The sequence below is a fragment of the Orycteropus afer genome, unplaced genomic scaffold (assembly GCF_000298275.1).
Source record: "Orycteropus afer afer isolate SDZICR_OR568_19922 unplaced genomic scaffold, OryAfe1.0 scaffold00018, whole genome shotgun sequence".
Taxonomy (NCBI): domain Eukaryota; kingdom Metazoa; phylum Chordata; class Mammalia; order Tubulidentata; family Orycteropodidae; genus Orycteropus; species Orycteropus afer.
Window position 1 is genome coordinate 21564151 of NW_006921605.1, and position 17227 is coordinate 21581377.

At 55.2% G+C, this 17227-nt stretch overlaps 1 protein-coding gene across 1 annotated transcript in view; it reads right to left on the minus strand.

The window, feature by feature from the left end:
• Nucleotides 1-1072: 1072 nt before the first annotated feature.
• CRHR1 (corticotropin releasing hormone receptor 1) overlaps nucleotides 1073-17227 on the minus strand; it is a 29434-nt gene continuing 13279 nt past the window's right edge. The window contains exons 4-13 of the mRNA XM_042783548.1: nucleotides 12704-12789; nucleotides 6873-6979; nucleotides 5492-5612; nucleotides 5098-5251; nucleotides 4814-4874; nucleotides 2536-2608; nucleotides 2204-2289; nucleotides 1893-2028; nucleotides 1667-1708; nucleotides 1073-1213 (exon numbers count right to left, since the gene is read on the minus strand). Coding sequence (XP_042639482.1) covers nucleotides 1073-1213; nucleotides 1667-1708; nucleotides 1893-2028; nucleotides 2204-2289; nucleotides 2536-2608; nucleotides 4814-4874; nucleotides 5098-5251; nucleotides 5492-5612; nucleotides 6873-6979; nucleotides 12704-12789 — 1007 coding nt within the window. The remainder of the gene's footprint in view (nucleotides 1214-1666; nucleotides 1709-1892; nucleotides 2029-2203; nucleotides 2290-2535; nucleotides 2609-4813; nucleotides 4875-5097; nucleotides 5252-5491; nucleotides 5613-6872; nucleotides 6980-12703; nucleotides 12790-17227) is intronic.

Genomic DNA, 17227 nt, shown 5'->3' on the forward strand with positions numbered 1-17227 from the left:
GGCCCCTGCAAACACCCACTCTGGCTGTCCAGGGCCCTGGACATGGAGGCCTGTGGGCTGGGCCAGCCCACACTGTGGACTGGCTGGGTCAGTGCCACAAGAGCCATGTGACTAGCTCCAGGCACTTGGGCAGGGAGGGCAGAGGCCCTGCCCTGTCTCTGCTAAGCAAATGGCCTTGCCCCAGAGGCTCTCTGGGTCCTAAGCTTACTGTGCTCCATAGTGTCTCCCCTGAAGCCAGTGGGATGTGTCCAAGTAATCTATGCCTGCCTCAAAGGGAGACTGGCTTTGGTTGGGGGTGTATTCCATCTTCTCACAAAGGGGGAAACACCTAGGAGGGGGAGGTGACGGGAATGGGATGAGGGTATTGTCCAGTGGGTTAGTGAGGGACAGCTGGGGGTGGCCTGCAGGGCAGTATAGGCCCAAGGGCACAAGGCAGCAAGGAAGGGCATTTCTGGTGGCAGGGCCACCACTCCAGATGACATCTTGGTGGCTTGGGAGTGCCGATTTCTAGTGATGTCTGATGATGTCATCCACTTCCTATGATGTCGCTTGGTATCTGGTGATGTCACCAGGGTTTCTGACCACATGACCTCAGTTCCTGGAGGCATCATCACGGTGGTTCAGATGCTGTCATAAGAGTTTCCCATGATGCCACTAGGGCACTGAATGGCCTGCACAGTTGCTGAGGACACCCCCCAGTCTGTTGTGGGCAGACCGTTTTGTGCTCTGGGAAAAGCTCTCTCGGAGGAACCCATGTGCTGCTCTGGGCTTTCCAGCTGGTTCTCCAGGGAGGGCTGGGGCAAGGGAGCGCCAGAGGCCCTGGGTCCGTCCTAGGTCTGTTCGTTCTTTTTCATTCATTCCTGGCCCAGACTCCATTCACTCTCATCAGCTCAGAACTCTCAGCTCAGCTGGGGGTTGCAGGAAGGGGGTCCCCCAGGCTCTCAGTGCCAGCCGCTCCCGGGGGGTGAAGGTGGAGAAGGAACCAGTCCCTTGGCAGACAGGGTGGCCAGTTGAACCTGGCCATCATCTTCCCCAAACACAGGTCTTGAGGGGCTGCTCCAAGCCTTCTAGGTCACACGGCCGTGCTCTGCTTGATGCTGTGGAAGCTGACCCGGGTGGGGGAGGTGGGGATGGACATGGCGCGGGCCACCCGGGCACGGATCGAGTGCTTGTCCTGCCATCGGTGCCACCTCTTCCGGATGGCTGAGCAGACCTTGGGCACAGGACAGAGCATGGTGTCTGAGCCAGGTCTGCAGGACCCCTCCCTGTCGAGCAGCTACACAGGCGAGCAGTGCACAGGGCCCACCCAGGAGGTGAAGCGGTCACATCATGGACATGGTCTATTTGCATGTTAGCTAGGACAGTTCGCCCAATGTCCTGCAGAAGAGCGTCTTTTTCCAACCCACACACAGACCAGCAGGGTTCCCACCCTCAACCCATAGGGATGCCCTGCCCCAGGACTTGCCCCTTCTTAACTTACAACCCACTCCACAGACTAGTGGATGACATTGAACCCCTGCTTCTGGCCTCCATGCCATCTGCTCATGAGAGCAAAGGAAGCAGACCAGGAAGGTGACAGGGACCCTCCAGAAGGATCCCCCAAGGGACTTCAGAGAGACGGGCCTCCTGCCACCCTGAGCCAGCCCTGGGCCCTGGGGGTCCTTACCTCACTGTTGAGGAAACAGTAGAACACAGACACAAAGAAGCCCTGGGGTGGAGGGAGAAGGCTGTCAAGGGACCAGGCAGATGTGCCCCCCACACACTTTGGCACCCACTGCCTCTCCCCAGCCTGCTGCTCCTCCAGGCCTTGGCCTGGAAGAATTCCCACCCAGAGGTACAGATCCGGGCTCTCCAGAGCTGGAGGCAGCTAGGCCAAGGGGCAGCAGCTGTACCTGGAAGGACTCCAGGAAGGAGTTGAAGTAGATGAAGACAACACGGGAGACCTCGTCCTCCCCGGGGTTCACGAAGAACAGCATGTACGTGATGCCCAGGAGGGGGAGCAGCACCAGGGTGGCTTTCACTGCCTTCCTGGGGGGCAGGGGCGGGAGGCCCAGAGTCACAGCCCACCCAGGAGATGCAGGCTCTGAGGCCAGGGCAGCTGGGGCTTCAGGTGGGATTGTCAGGACCGGGGCAGAGACCCTGAGTCAGAGGCTGAGGCCTCTGAGGCCCCCACGGGTGGAGGCGTGGGGAGGGAATGAGTTACCTGTACTGAATGGTCTCAGATGTCGTGGATGCCCGGAGTTTGGTCATTAGGATGCGGACGATATTGAAAAGAAAGATAAAATTGATCTGAAATTCGAACACACCAGTGATGACGGTGTGGGCATGTATGGGAGTGAGACGCTGGGGTAAGGGACAGGTCCTGGACTTAGCTTTCTGTCCCTCCTGGGGTTCATCAGCACTTGTGCATTCTGACTTGGGCCCCCACACTGGGTGGTCCCCACCTCTAGGCAGAGGGATGTTTCCGGCCCACAGCAGGCCCTGAGTGCCCCTCCCCACGTGCCCCTTGCTCCTGACCCTTGCCTAGGTTCTTACCAGCAGGACCACGATCATGGGGCCCTGGTAGATGTAGTCGGTGTACACCCCAGGCCTTTTGCCAAACCAGCACCTAGAAAGTCACACAGGGTAGGGGAGGGAAAGGGGACTATCTGGGTTCAGTTGAATGGCATGGGGGGGGCCCAGGGCAGGACTGGGGCCACAAGCCAGGATCTGGGTGCTTCAGTTCTAAACCTGGCAGAGGACCAAGCTAATTGATTCCACCATGATGCCTCAGTTATCCCATCTGCAAAATGGGCAGCATCCTCTATCATGAGAGGTAAAGTGTGCCAGGAAGGGGGGTTATGGGAAAACCCAGGGTGGCCTGGGAACTGGCTGTGTGAACCATCTCCATCCTTAGATGTGGGCCCAACACACCACTGCTTCCTGAAGTTACCCCTCGGGGTGCTTCTGTCCCTGCTTGGGCTCAGCACGCCCGCAGCTGAAGAATGGTGTTGGCGCGCTTGTCAATTGGTGGGCATCCAACAGCTAGCAATCTCTATCTGAATCTGTTTAATCGCAGCCTGAACAAGGTCAAGGTAAAGGGTTCCACCTGCATAAGGTAGAACTGCTTTGCGTTTTCCTGAGTCAGCCATCAGTAAGCTCAAGGGGAGCCTGACAGGGGGCAGGGACGGGCAAACCGGAAGTCCCATGTCCTGCCTAGTTGAGGTAAACATGCAGGCAGGCAAGGGCTGGATCTTGTGATGCATCTATAAACCAGAAATTGAGATTTTTACATGAACCTCTTGATTTCATAGATTAGCAACACTTTTTTTTTTCTTTTCCAAAATGCAGGCTGTCTGTGGACCAGGTCCAGCCAGCCTCCGTAGGGGCCTCTAGTTGTAACCTCTGGTCAACAAATTCTGAGGACTCACCTGGCTCCCTTCTGCTGCAGTGTCAGGACTTTACCACTAGGTGGGGCTTTAGAGCTGCTTGGACAGACTTTCTTCTGCTGCCCCCCATCCTTTTCCCCTCTAAGGCAAACACACACACACACACACACACACACACACACCCCTCTCTAAACTTGTTCTACCCTTTCCCTGCACTCACACTCGTGCACACTGTAGGAACAGGAGCCATTGCCCAGGGCTTGTGTTGCTCCTGTCCTGGGAACCCAGGCACTGTCCTGAACACATCACTGCTAGGCCTCCAGTCTGCAACAGTTGTGTTGATGAGCTGGACCCCCTTCCCAGCCCAGGCCCCAACTCTGCAGCTGTGCAAATGAAGTGAGTGCCAGCTGGGCTTGAGTCCGGAAAGAGGCATCTGATAAATATGGAAAATAATTTTCCAGGCTCCTTGTTACACCCAGTTCACCTGCGGAGACCCTGCCTCCAGGCAGCGTCTGCGATAGGAGGGGAGAGTGAGCTTTGTGACGGAGGCCGCCTGGAACCCCAGCCAAGAAGTGGGCTCCTGGGAACACTTCTTTGGCAAAGAAGATCCTGGTGCCTCCTCTGGTAGCCAAAAGACCGTCTCCGCCTACCTTGCATGCCTCGCGCTCTGTGGTTCCCACTCTTAGCTGCACAGTTGAGTCACCTGAACAGTTTTTGAAAATCTTGGTGCCCAGGCCACACTCCAGACCAATTGCACACAACTCTTTGGGGATGGAGCCCAGCATCAGCATTTTTTTTTTTTTAAACACTTCCCAGGTGGTTCTGATGTACAGCCAAGGTTGCAAATGACTGCAGCAGAAGTCTCGTTCTCAGGAGTGATTGGGAACACCCGAGTCTATTTTATAAGCACCCACAGGACTTCAGAGCTGGAAGGAGTCTCTGAGATCATCTGGAGTTTTCTAATTTTTATTAAATCCATGGAATCATTTGTTAAAAACAAGTCTTAATATGCATAGAAAACACTTACATAGAGTTGACTATGCGGCAGGCACTGTTCTGTGTTTTGTATGTATTCACACTACTCACACAACTCTTTGAGGTTGGCACTATTATTAGGATGCCCATTTTACAGATGAGGAAACTGTGATATGCTGCAGTAAGCAGCTTGAAGTCACACAGCTAGTTAGTGGTGGAGCCACAATTCAGATCCAGGGCAGTCTGGCTCCAGAGACACCACAATGCCTCTCGGGAAAGCCCAATATATAAGGCAGAGTCAAGAGGCCTGAAGCTGGCCCACCCAGCAGCCCATCAGGCAGAGCACTGTTAGGAAGCCTCTGCTTGAGTCTGGCCCCTCTCTTTACAGATGTAGAAACAGAGGGGGAGGTGATTTGGCCAAAGGTCCTTAAAGTGTCAGGCAGAGGGCTGCAAAACAGGAGGTGACTTACTTCTCATTGTCGTAGTACAGCTTCCCAATGGCCCAGGCCACGATGATGGGGAAAGGCACGCCTAGGGGAGAGATAAGGCTGTCCCAGAAGACCTAGGAGACCTCAGTGCAGCCCAGGGCCTGGAAGCAGCCATGCAGAGAAGCCCAACACGCCCCCTTCAAGGTGCTCCCAAGGAGGGGCACAGGGCCATGGGGCACATTGTCCCAACCTAAGCTAGCCTGGGTCTGGGCGAGAAATGGACAGCTTGGGGACAGTCCTAGGCTGGGGCAGGTGGCTGCACTCACCCCAGCCGATGCAGATGAACATCCACTTGTGCAGCCGGTTGGTGGAGTAGGTGAGCACAATGGCCGTGTGCAGGTAGCAGCCTTCGCCCAGCATCCAGAAGAAGTTGGTCACGTGGAAGTAGTTGTAGGCAGCTGTCACCAACCTGCACCAGGCCTGCCACCCCCGGCCCCATCAGTGGTGATGATGAGCCATGTGGGGGGCAAGAGGCAGGGCAGCACCCCATCCTGGAGCCTAGGGCCTCCTCTCGACAGGATTGGGTACCCTTGGAGGACCCGTTCCTGCTCTATGGGCCCCAAGCCTAGCCTCAGCCCCTCTGTGACCAGGGAAGCCCCACTAGAGTCCTTCCTGTGACTTTGGGCTTGGCCCACACTGCCTCCCTCGCCTGGGACGTACCACGTTGCTCTGGTGGACTTCAGGGCTCATGGTGAGCTGGACCACAAACCACGTGGCATTGCGTAGGATGAAGGCTGAGATGAGGTTCCAGTGGATGATGTTTCTCAGGCACCGGATGCTCCTGGGGCAGCAGGATGCATGGAAGAAGGGAGCAAGGGGAGGGGAGAAAGGATGAGGGAGAAGCCCCCAGCCTCACTCTAGACCAGACAGGGAAACGGAGGCTCCGAGCGGGGCTGACTGGCTGAGTCATGCAGGGACATGGCGGCAGAGGGGCCCCTCTTACCTGCAGTCCCCCGTGGACCAGGACTGCTCACATTCTAGGGTCCTCCCTTATTCCCATGGGGCCCCCTCCTCTCCCTGGAGTTCTAAGATTGAGGTGAGAGCTAATCAAGGCTCAGGTAGTCTCTGAAGACACATGAACCAGAACTGTGTGATCAATAGCTATCATTGCTGCCGCGTGGTCCACACCAGCTCGATGCCATGTGCTTCATGAGTTTTCTGTCCAATCCTTACAACCACCATGCAAAATGGGCATCATTCTCCCTAGCTGGGAAGAGGAAGCGAAGGCTCAGGGAAGCTGAGGAACCGGCCCAAGGACGCCCAGCTGGGATGTGTCTGCCGGATCTGGACCAGCTCTGCTCCACTCTGCACCCCGGAACACTGGAGTGTGGACAGGGTACAGGAGGCTCAGCCCCCCCTCAAGGCCCAGGGACGGGATGAGTTGCTCTCAAGATGACACCGCACTCAGATCCCCCCTCTGCAGTGTGGACTCAGCTCCTCGGAGAGAGGGCCAACATCAGAAGGCACTACAAGTGCTGCTGGTCTCCCCACTGCAATCCCTGGGAGGTGTCCCCTCCATGGTGTGTCCTGGGCTGGTCCCATCCAGCCGGCTGCTGCCCAGCCTGGCAGACCAGTCCAGGAAGCCTCCAGCCAGAAACCTCCATCCTAGCTTCTAGGCTTGATGCTCAATTCCAGCCCCACCCTCCCCATTCCTCGCACAGACCTGCCTGGCGCTGGCACACCTGCATCTCTGCCAGAAGTGCTGGGGCCCCAGGCAAGTCCAAAAACCACTCCATGGAGCCCTAATCCTTGGCGCTCCATCCAGTCACCCCAAATGAGTGTTGCCAGCCTGGTGTGGATGGCACAAGGCAAGCTTGGGCTTTGTGCCCCCACCCCTCCACCCCTAGCACTTCCTGGGTTGTGGAGGGAGGGGCTACCAGAGGTTCCAGAAGCCTCCGATCTACACCACCCCCTCCCACCGAGGAGAGGGGGCAGGACTTCCCCTCCCCAGCAGCCCCACCCTGGAGCCGCCCCTCCCTGGAGCTCCTTCACTCCACCGAGGGCCTAGGCTGTAGGAGGAGGCGGCCTGGAGCCCTCTCACCTGAGCCGCAGGAAGAGGACAAAGGCCACCAGCAGGGCCACCAGGGAGATGCAGTGGCCCAGGTAGTTGATGACGACAGCGGCATGGTAGTGCACCTTGCTCTTCTTCTGAGGCGGGAGAGAGGGACAGAGGTCCTGTGAAGCTCCCTGCCACCCACTGGGCAGTGCAGCTCTGTGAGGACAGCCCCCCATCAGTGGCCAAGGCAGAGCAGGCAATGGCCTCCCGGAGCCCCTACGCTGTGCCAAGCGCTGCCCTAAAGCAGGGCTGCCCAGAGTGAGGCTGTGGTTCTGAATGTCAGGCTCTGTCCGCTGCGCCATGTTGTTGGTCAAAGGTTGAGTCTCCCTCATACAGACTTCCTGCTCTGCACACAGGCACAACTCACAGTCGTGTTCCCTTGCCCTCATCTGGCCACAGCCTCATTCAGTCCAACAGCATGCAGCCCTACTGGGTGCAGAGATGCCATGCTCTAGGACTCTACTCCTTCACCCATTTCCCAGTTGAACACTTACCTTCTGGGTCACCCCTAAAGCCCTGTGGGTATTGTAGATGCTGCTCCCCTCACCGAGCAGGCTGGGAGAAGCTGCTGTATGTTAACATCCACAGCATCGCTGGAAAGCCTTAAAGAAATCTCCTAGGTGCATATCTTGCTTCCAGGCCCTTCCCTAGCCCCAGCCCAGAGGGTCTGCTCAAAGGGAACAGGTTCCTCTCCCAGGACTGTACCAAATACCCCAATTTTACATCCTGATTCATTTAATACACTGATGGCAGCTGAAAAATGCCACCGTTTTCCTCATTCTAATAAACTTAAGCCCTGGGAATAATGGAGCCTTTGTCATTGACAGAATATTTCATCTGTTTCCTTCCCCAACTCTCAAGGCACCCCTGTGGCGAGAGTTGGAAGGGTTCATTTGCAGAAACACAGGCTCGGAGGGGTGCCGGCTTGCTCAAGATCACCCATCTGCAAGACTGCCTCCACCTCCACAGCTGAGGGTGCCAGGGGGTCCCTGTCTCATAAATGGGGGATGACTGGCTCCCTGCACCTCGCTGTTTGAGCTCTGCTGGCATAGTGCCTAAGGCATTTGACTGCTAACCAGAAGGCTGGCGGTTCAAACCCAGCTACTCCTCAGGAGGAAGACTGGGCAATCTACTTCCATAGTGATACCGCCTTGGAAACCCACAGAGGGGTCGCTGTGAGTCAGGTCTTACTCTACAGCAGTGAGTTTGGTTTGGTTTTATGTAATCTTTATGGAAGCAGACTGCCTCATCTTTCTCCTATGGGGCGGCTGGTGGGTTCACACCGCTGATCTTTCAGTTAGCAGCCGAACGCTTAACCACTGAACCACCAGGGATTCTGGGTTGGGTCCCAAACCAAACACACTGCCATCGAGTCAATTCCAACTCATACAGACCCTACAGGACAGGGTAGAACTGCCCCATTGGGTTTCCATGGCTATAAATTTTTACAGAAGCAATCTGCCTCATCTTTCTCCCAAGGAGAGGCTGTGGGCTCAAAACACTGACGTTTTGGTTAGCAGTTGAATGCTTTAACCACTACACCACCAAAGCCCCTTGGTTAGGCCCCAGGGAGGTGTAAACGGAGGGAAAAAGGCGGGGCAGGGGAAGGCAGAAAAGGAAAAGAAATAGAAGAGGAGGGGGAGGAAGTGGAGGGGACCCATCGCCCCCAAGCAAACGAGGAGGGTCTCAGAGGGTCTCTGAGAGTCTGGTAGCAGATGCCCAACTCTGCAATTCCGAAAGATGCACATATCACAGCCCGTCTGGAGCTGGCACTTAATTTCCTTTTATTAAATCTTCCACAAGCCCACGCTGAAAAGGCTGTGGGTAACAACATAAGTGGAGCCCAGGATGGCGTGACAGTCTGGCTTCCTCACAAGGCCCAGGTCTGCTGCCCCTGCAAGACCCCACCAGACCATGCCTGTGGCTCTGTGGGAAGGACCCATTTACTGAGCACCTACTGTGTGCTGGGGCCTGGGCCAGGCACTTTACAGACGTGGCTGCTTTTCATTTTTACAAATGCCCTCAGAGACTCATACTTTTGTCCCTGTTTCTCCAGTTACAGAGGCTGAATAATTGGCCCAAGCCATTCCAGTCTGCCTGGCTAGTGTGCTTGGCTTTAAAGTCCCTCTTGTCCCTGACCCCGGGGTGCATTTCTTGAGGGACAAGAAAGACTGAAAACAGAGGCTCTCTCTGGGGAGGGTGACTCCAGTGGAGGGAGATGGGGTATGGGGGGGCTGAGACAGGGAGTGGGGGCTGGTGCAGTGTGGTGCTAGGGGTCAGCACACAAGCTAGGCTCCCCAATTCTGGGCCTGTCCACTGGGGGTGACAGTGGTGAGCAGGTCTCACCAGGCCTGGGACTCCCAGGGTGCCCTGGCAAGTTCCATTTCACGAGTGGCCATTTCTGTGAATCCATTACATGCAACACCCCAGGGCCCTGGCGTTTAATTAGGGCTTAGCCCAGGCCAGAGAGCCCAGAGCCGAGAAACCGCTGCTCAATTAATTGGATCCTTTCCTCTTTGCAGTTTCAGGAGGGGAAGAGGGAGTCTTGAGGATGCGGAGGGGTCTGCTGAGGCTGGGGGCTGGCAGAAGGGGATGGATTTTCACTAATTAAGTTAACTGATTACCCAGAGTGCTAGGCAACTGTGCCAGCAGGGGCTGCCAAGAAGGGGGTTCCAGAACCAGGCAGAGGTGGGCCAGGGTGGGGGTGGGGGCAGCAGGTGCAGGGCATCTGGTCACCACATGGAGGGAGGAGTGGAAGGCAGTCCCACTGAGTCAGAAATCAGAGAAGTGGGGTGCACAAGTTAGCTGTGGTCTCCTCATCGATGCCCCTTACCTTGCAGGTGTACAACCTTCCCTGACTTCCTTAAGGGGACACAGAGACGGAGGGTGGGAAATGGATGGAGTGCCTTCCACCTGCCGAGACACAGGCAGGGCCATCCTCCCAGCCACGGGGAGGTAGGCATTTGTATTATTCCTGTGATTTTACAGCTGGGATTTAGAGACACTAAGCTACCTGCCCAATAGCGCACGCACAGAGTATAGGTGCTGGCCCTAGAATCCAAACCCCAAACCATCTGCCCCCATGCTGTCCTCATGATACTGCCCAAGAGGGGGCCTGTGAGACACTGAGGCTCCCCGATCCTCTTTCTCAGCCTAACCCTGCTGGCCTGGCAAAGAAGGGAGAGTCTCCTGAACTAGAAGGGGAGGCTAAGGAAGCTGACTTACAGTTTTTGAGTTTTCAAAGGATGTGGGGGTGGGTAGGGCTACTGTGCTCCTCCCCCTGCTGCAACAGACTCGAAAGAAAAAACCAAACTCACTGCCGTGGAGTCAGATTCGACTCACAGCGACCACTCCTTGGGTTTCCGAGGTGGTATCTCTACAGAAGTAGATTGCCCAGCCTTCTTTCCGAGGAGTGGCTGGTGGACTTGAAACACCAGCTTCCGGTTAGCAGTCAGATGCCTTAGGCACTATGCCACCAGAGCTCCTTCAGTTTTGCCCAAAGCAGGACGGCTCACACCACAGACTCCCATGGGCCTGCTGAGCCTGAGTCCAGAGACATGGCTGGACCTGGAGGTCAGGTCGCCAGCTCCCCACTGTCGGACAGATAACCCTTGCCCCAGCCCCAGAGTGGCGAGCATCTATCCCCTTCTTGAACATCCACAAAACTGGAGAGGGCTGGGCGATCTACTTCCATAGATTGAAGGAAGGCTGGGCTATCTACTTCTGTAGAGATACCACCTTGAAAACCCAAGGAGGAGTCACTATGAGTCAGAACCAACTTGATGGCAGTGAGTTTGGTTGGGTGGTCTTAAGAGTCGCTGACAGCACTGATGTGCTTTTCTGAGCACAGGTCCCATTTCCCTTCCTCCCAGCCCCTCTGCTGTGTGCCACGTGAGGGTTATCCACCCGCCTGAGTCATCTTCTTGCCACCCCTCCCCAAGTCCATCTCCACTGGCCCAACTGTGGTTGCTGACATGGATCACTCACTGCCCTCATCCAACAGGAGTTGTCTCATCCCCAATCCTAAGACCTGCCAGGCGGCTCACTGTGTGGGTACTTAGGAACTGGGGCTATCTTTGCTCAGGTCAGGTCCTCAGGGAGCTGGATAACCTATGCCAGTGATCTGAGATGCAGGAGTCCCTCACCCACATCCACCCTGCCAGCAGCACCAGCAGACGGCATTAGGCTAAGCATGGCCCTATGTGTACAGCTTTTGGAAGGAGTCCCCTAAGTCCCAAGAGCTCCATGGCATAAGGGCAGGAAGCCTGGGGCAGAGGTGAACCAAAGGGCTCAGGGCCAGGGTGAGGTGCTATGGATGGGGAAAAGCTGTTTTTCCCCCATTCCCCTTGTTTTCCAGGGTCCCTGGCAAAGGGGAGTGTGGACTGGGAAGCCCCTAGTTCTAAGCTCTGACTCTCTCTGCCCATGTGACCCTTCCTGCCTCAGTTACTCTCCCTTTCCAGCCCCTAGTCTCCCCATCTGTAAAATGAATGGGTTGCACTGGACCACAGTTTCTCACTGTTGCTTCGTCAGAAGGCTCCCCTGAGGCACTTGTTAAAAATACACATTCCCAGGCCCTCCTTAGTGATTTTGATTCACTGGGTTTTGGGTGCAACCCTGGAACCTGTATTTGAACACATGCTCTGGGTGATTCTTATTACTGGGCAAGTCTAGGAACCTCAAGACAGGATGGAGGGTCTCCAAGGACGCTTTGTTGTTGTTATGTGCCGTTGAGTCAGAGCTGACTCATAGCAACCCCTCCTTGGGTTTCCAAGGTGGTGTCACTACAGAAGTAGATTGCCCAAGCTTCCTTCCGAGGAATGGCTGGTCGGTTTGAACTGCCAGCCTTCTGGTAAGCAGTCAAGTGCCTTTGGCACTATGCTACCAGAGCTCCCCCAAGGACCCTTTAGGCGCTGGAATTCTTGGAACTATCTGGGCCAGCCCTCAGCCCCGCTGCCTAGAAGCCTGGGCCCTTGAACAGTCTGGAGGGCATCCTCTCCTCTGCCCTTTGTTTTCTGCTCACCCATTCTTCCAGCTCCATGGCCCCTACCTTTCTTAGCACCCACTGAAAGGCGGGTGGAGTGTAGGGGAGAGGACACAGGGAGCAGGGGGTAGGAGCAACATCAGGCAGATAGATATATACACGCATCTGCCAAATGTCATCCTTAAAAGATTATTCATTGCAGCATTGTCTGTAGTCACTGAAGACTGAGAATAAAGATTGGTTAAATAAATTACATCCATCTGTACAAAGTGATATTATGCAAATGTAAAAAAGAATGAAGATTCTCTTTGTGTTCTAAGACGAAACACTCTCCAAGATGGATGGTTATGTGAGCAAACTCATGGTGCCAAACGGTGTCTAATATGCAACATTTCAGTGAAAATAAAAAAGAATAGAAACACATCATTATTTGTAAATGCAGAGAGGCTCTTTGGAAGGACCCACAATAAACTGGCAAAACAGTGGCCTTCAGGGAGTAGCTGGCATCTGGGTGACAGGAAGACTTTTCACTGTGTTCCCATTTGAACCTTTTGAATTTTGTGTATTGTATATGTCATTCCAACTCAAAAACATTTGAAATTTTAAAAGGACCTCCAAAGGCTTTTTCAAACAGTACAGCTGCCTCCACCCCCAGCCTGACTCTGATACGGCCCTGGTGTTGGGCTTTCATGTGTTTCTCAGGAGAGCTGACGGGAAGATGGATGAGAATCCCCTGGTTGTGCCTGGGGTGGCCCCAGCACACACGCCACCCAGTGAACACGGGAGGAAGGAGGGAAGGAGCAAGGACCCAGCAGCTGCACGTGCTCAGCCTCACCTCCTCATTGAGAATCTCCTGACACTCGGAGTAGTTCACGCGGACAGCCCAGCTGCCATTGGCCAGGCACTCACGGTAGCTGTTTTCTGGACAAAGAAAAGGGAATCAGAGGGATCCAGCCTGGGCGTCTGTCTTCTTGTCTGTCCATCTTGCCCTCCTTCCTGGGCCGGCAGAGGGGCCTCCCCTGCTGGTGGGCTCTGGCATGAAATTTGGGAGAGGGGCTTCCTTACTGACTCTATCTTCCTGCCTCTTTCTGCCTATTGGCCCCCAAGAGGGGTATAGGGTGGCTGCACCAGCACCTGCCTGTGGGACCCTGGCTCTCCCCACCAAGCCTGGCACAGTCATGCCCACGGACGGGCCTATGGACAGGGTTGGCCAGCTCATTAGGCTGTACCCCTTGCAGGTCCTTACATGCTGGCAAATGACCTGGTGGTCTCTCTTCAGAAACCTCCCACGTCATGGTCTCACATGGTAGCAAAAATGAACAGTGGGTCCTCGTGAGTCACTTCTCACGTGGACGGCATGGTACGGAGGGAGGTATGTGGTGACAGTGTGTGACAGCTTCATGTGGCAGGACTATCGTGGTTTCTGGTGGGTGGTGCTTGTGTGGGTCTCACGTGGCAGAGTTTCACATGGGCTGAGGTTCACTGGGCAGGTCACCATGGGGGTGTTTCCTCAGAGCAGGCCTGATGTGGGAGGGTCTGTGGTGGGAACATCTGCGGTGGGGGCCTCTTGAGGATGTCACTCAGGGTACATTTCCTGTGGTAGGTATCTCTTTCCTGGGCTCCGCTACAACTACCTTCCAGCCTGGCACATGGCATGAGTGGAAGTGGGGTAGTGGTCCAGGGAGGGGTAGGGTCTCCTACAGCCCAGAACCTGTCACCTGTTAGGACACTGGGGGGAGCCCTGAAGAAAAACCACATTCAGGGGTCCCTCTCACCCTCTTTCCTTCGCCCATTTGGGCAACAGGACCCCAAAATCCAGTAGGGAAGGAATTGAGGGAGTTTTCATTTCTCAGCCTTTCCTCCTGTGCTGGCCCACCCTGGTCACCCTGCCCTACCCCACACCCCTCCTCAGCCTCAGCAGATCTGAACAAATAGCCTTGAGCTAATTCTGGCCCTGGCTCCAGGCGGTTCAGCTGGAATAGATACTGAGCCCTGAGCCATTTCCACTGCAGCCCTGCCGTGCTGCAGGGCCCCCAGTGGCTGCCGCTGGCCCTCAAATTGCATCCATATCCCCGGGAGGCTGCAGGAGGGGTGGGGAAGCAGCCAGAGCCAAGGTTCCCAGAGCACCGGGAGGGGCGCCAGGAGCTGGGGCACTTGGTTGGCTCAGCTGTGGTGGTGCTGGGTGAGTGACCTCAACCCACGGCCCCTCGCCCCAGTCCTCATTTATGGAAGGAGGGTGCACCTCCTGGTCCCCAGGGCTGTGCAGCCTGGAGGTACCCCTCTACAGGCATCACAGGAACAAGGAGATGGTGGAGGCCTCCAGGCCTCGATCCCGCCCCCTGGCCCCTATGCTCCTGCTGCCACCTGCCAGTGGGGAGTCAGGCTAAAGGGATTTTCAAAGCTCTGCCCAGTTTCCCTGTCATGGTCCTGAGTCTTGGGCAGAGTTGAGCCCTTTGGCTCTGATTGTCTCCTAATTGCTAAATGACGGCTAAGCTAGCAGAGGCCTAGCGGCCATTGCCTGGGTTTCCAGGGAGATGGGGGGTTCAGAGGCGGGATCAGGGAGGGAATCCAGCGTCTATGCTATGGATGGAAGTGACTGGGCCCAAGGGCTGCTCTAGAAGGTCTGCAAAGAAAGGGGTTTGGGGCAGAGATTGGTTGGAAGAGGTGCTAGACGGGGTGGGCTCCTGCCTTAAGAAAAGCAGCACCGAATAATGGTTAAGAGTTTAGTCCCTAGACCCAGACAGCCTGGGTTCAAATCCTAGCATCACCCTTTACTAGCTCTGTGACTTTGAACAAGTCGCCCAACCTCTCTGCTTCCTTACCTGTAAGATAAAACCCATTGCTATTGAGTTGATTTCAACTCATGGAGATCCCATATGTTACAGAGTTGAACTCCATAGGCTGTCTGTAATCTCTATGGAAGGAGCCCTGGTGGCACAGTGCTTAAAGCACTTGGCTGCTAACCAAAAAGCCAGCAGCTCCACCAGCTGCTCTGAGGGACAAAGATGTGGCAGACTGCTTCCATAAAGTTTAGACTTGGAAACCCTACGGGGTAGTTCTACTCTGTCCTTGACAATTGACTCGATGGCAGTGGATTTAATCTTCACAGGAGCACATTGCCAGGTCTTTCCTCCATGGCACTGCTGGCTGGGTTCGAAATACCAACGTGTAGAGTAGCAGCCAATAGCAAACTGCCTGTGCCACCCACGGACTTTTCTGTAAGATAGGGATGATCTTAACAAGAGCCCCTACCTCAGTGGGTTGAGTGAATATTTTTAGTTAACACGTGCAAAGCACTTGGAACTGTACCTGTCATGTGCTAGGAGCTGTTGTTTTGGTTATTATTGCCTTGGAGCTGTATTTATATAATCTTGCATGAGATTCAGGAGTCCCGGTAGAGCAGTGGTTAAGTGCTCAGCTGCTAACTTAAAGGTCAGCAGTTCGAAACCACTAGCTGCTCCATGGGAGAAAGATGTGGCAGTCTGCTTCTGTAAAGATTACAGCCTTGGAAACCCTATGGGGCAGTTCTGCTCTGCCCTCAGGGGTTGCTATGAGCAGGCATCACCTCGATGGCAGTAGGTTTGGTTTGGATTTTTTACATAAGACTCACAATGTATCGACTGTCCCTATTAAAGGGGTACACAGGGACATTATGGGAAGAGCCGCCTTCACTTTAGGTCCTCCTTGGTACCCCACGTTTGAGCAGGGAGCCTGGGGTCCCCCCCGCCCCATGCTGGGATCACTCAGAGGGAACAGGCTTTAATGGGGAGGGAGGAGGTGCTCATGAAAGCAAACAAGAAGTCGTTGCCAGGAGGATGCGACCTCCTTGTCTTTAATTGCTGAGCTGAGCAGTCCTCCCAAAGAATCATGGGAAAAGGGATATTTTTGGAAATGCTTCCCATCGGATGCAGCACGAGGGAGGGCATGAAGGAGAGCCTCAAAGTTCTGGCAGTGCTTCATCAGTAAATGAATTAATGAGTGCCTAATGATAGAGTACAACTCTGGGGCCCTACTTGCTACTGATTACAGGGCATCCTGAGCATGCTGGGCTGGGGCACCTGGGAAGGGGGAGTCCAACAGCCCTGCCTAGAAATACTGACCCGTGTCAAGGGGACCAGTATCCCCAGCTCCTCTCCAGGGATAGCAGAGAGAAGAGAGAGGGAGCCCAGACGGCACGTCCCCCAAACCTCCCATCTATCCTATCGGTAGAAAAACAGAGGGCCGGAGCCAAAGGTGCTTTACCCAGTCACAGCTGGAGCTGGGGCTAGAACCCAGGACCCCTGGCTTCCATTAAGGCAGGGCTGGCAAACCAAAGAGCATGTGCCCAGGCACTAGGACTTGAATAGCTTATTCAGGGCCTCTCTAGTAACCCTTTGGGGCAAGAAGGAAAGGAACTTGTGGTCAGGTTTGGGCAGGGCTCTGATCACAGACCCCAGCAGGCCCCACCTGGCATATGAACTTGACCAGGAGGTAGTGGGGAACCACCCAAGGGTTGACTCTAAACATGGAGTGACAGGGTCAGATCCGAGACCAGAGTTAGACATGGGGGTGGGGGGGAATGGTGGGGAGTAGGCGGGGAGGGAGAGTGTAGCCTGGACCAGGGCACTGGGGACAGAGAGCAGCAAGGGTCAGGCATGAGAATTATTTTAGAAATTAGACTGACATGACCTGGTGCCATTGGGGGTTATGGACTCCTGGAAGCTTCCTTCAGTGCACCAGCCCTAGTGCTACCTCCTTCCTGGGAGCTCCAGAAGGTCTCAGCGCACAGCACAGGGAGTGGGGGAGAAGGAGGGTTCCCAGGGTTCTGACCCTCCATCACAGAGTTGTGACCTTGGGCAGGTTACTAGCTTCTCTGGGCCTCAATTTCCTCATTGGAAAATGAGCCCAACTAAGTGGGAGGCCGGCCTAACTGTGCTCCCACAAACCCTCCTCTTTGAATCATCTGGTCCTCCTATGCCCTCTCTTCTTCCTTCCTTCCTCTCCTTAATTGCCACTTCCCTCCCAGTCTTTCTCTTCTTCCCTGGGCCCCTCTCATGCCAGGATGTGGGTTACAGACCCAGACAATCTTCAAGATGCTGCTCCCCCAGCCTCCAGCCCAACCCTGATGGTGCCCCAGGGAAGGGGCACAGTCATGCTCCTGGTTTGGCCCTCCCTCCCCTCCTTGGCTCTAGCCCCCTTAGTTTATCTGGTAAATGGTACATCGGCGGGAGAAGGAATTTGGGAGTTTTGAGCTGGAAGAAGTCTTGAAGCCGTGTCATCTCCCCCTTGACCATCAGATGAGGGACTAGAGGGCCCTAGAGTGGGGGGAATGTGTACCAGAAATAAGTTGGTGAGTCTCAGGGCAAAAGGCTGGTGTCTG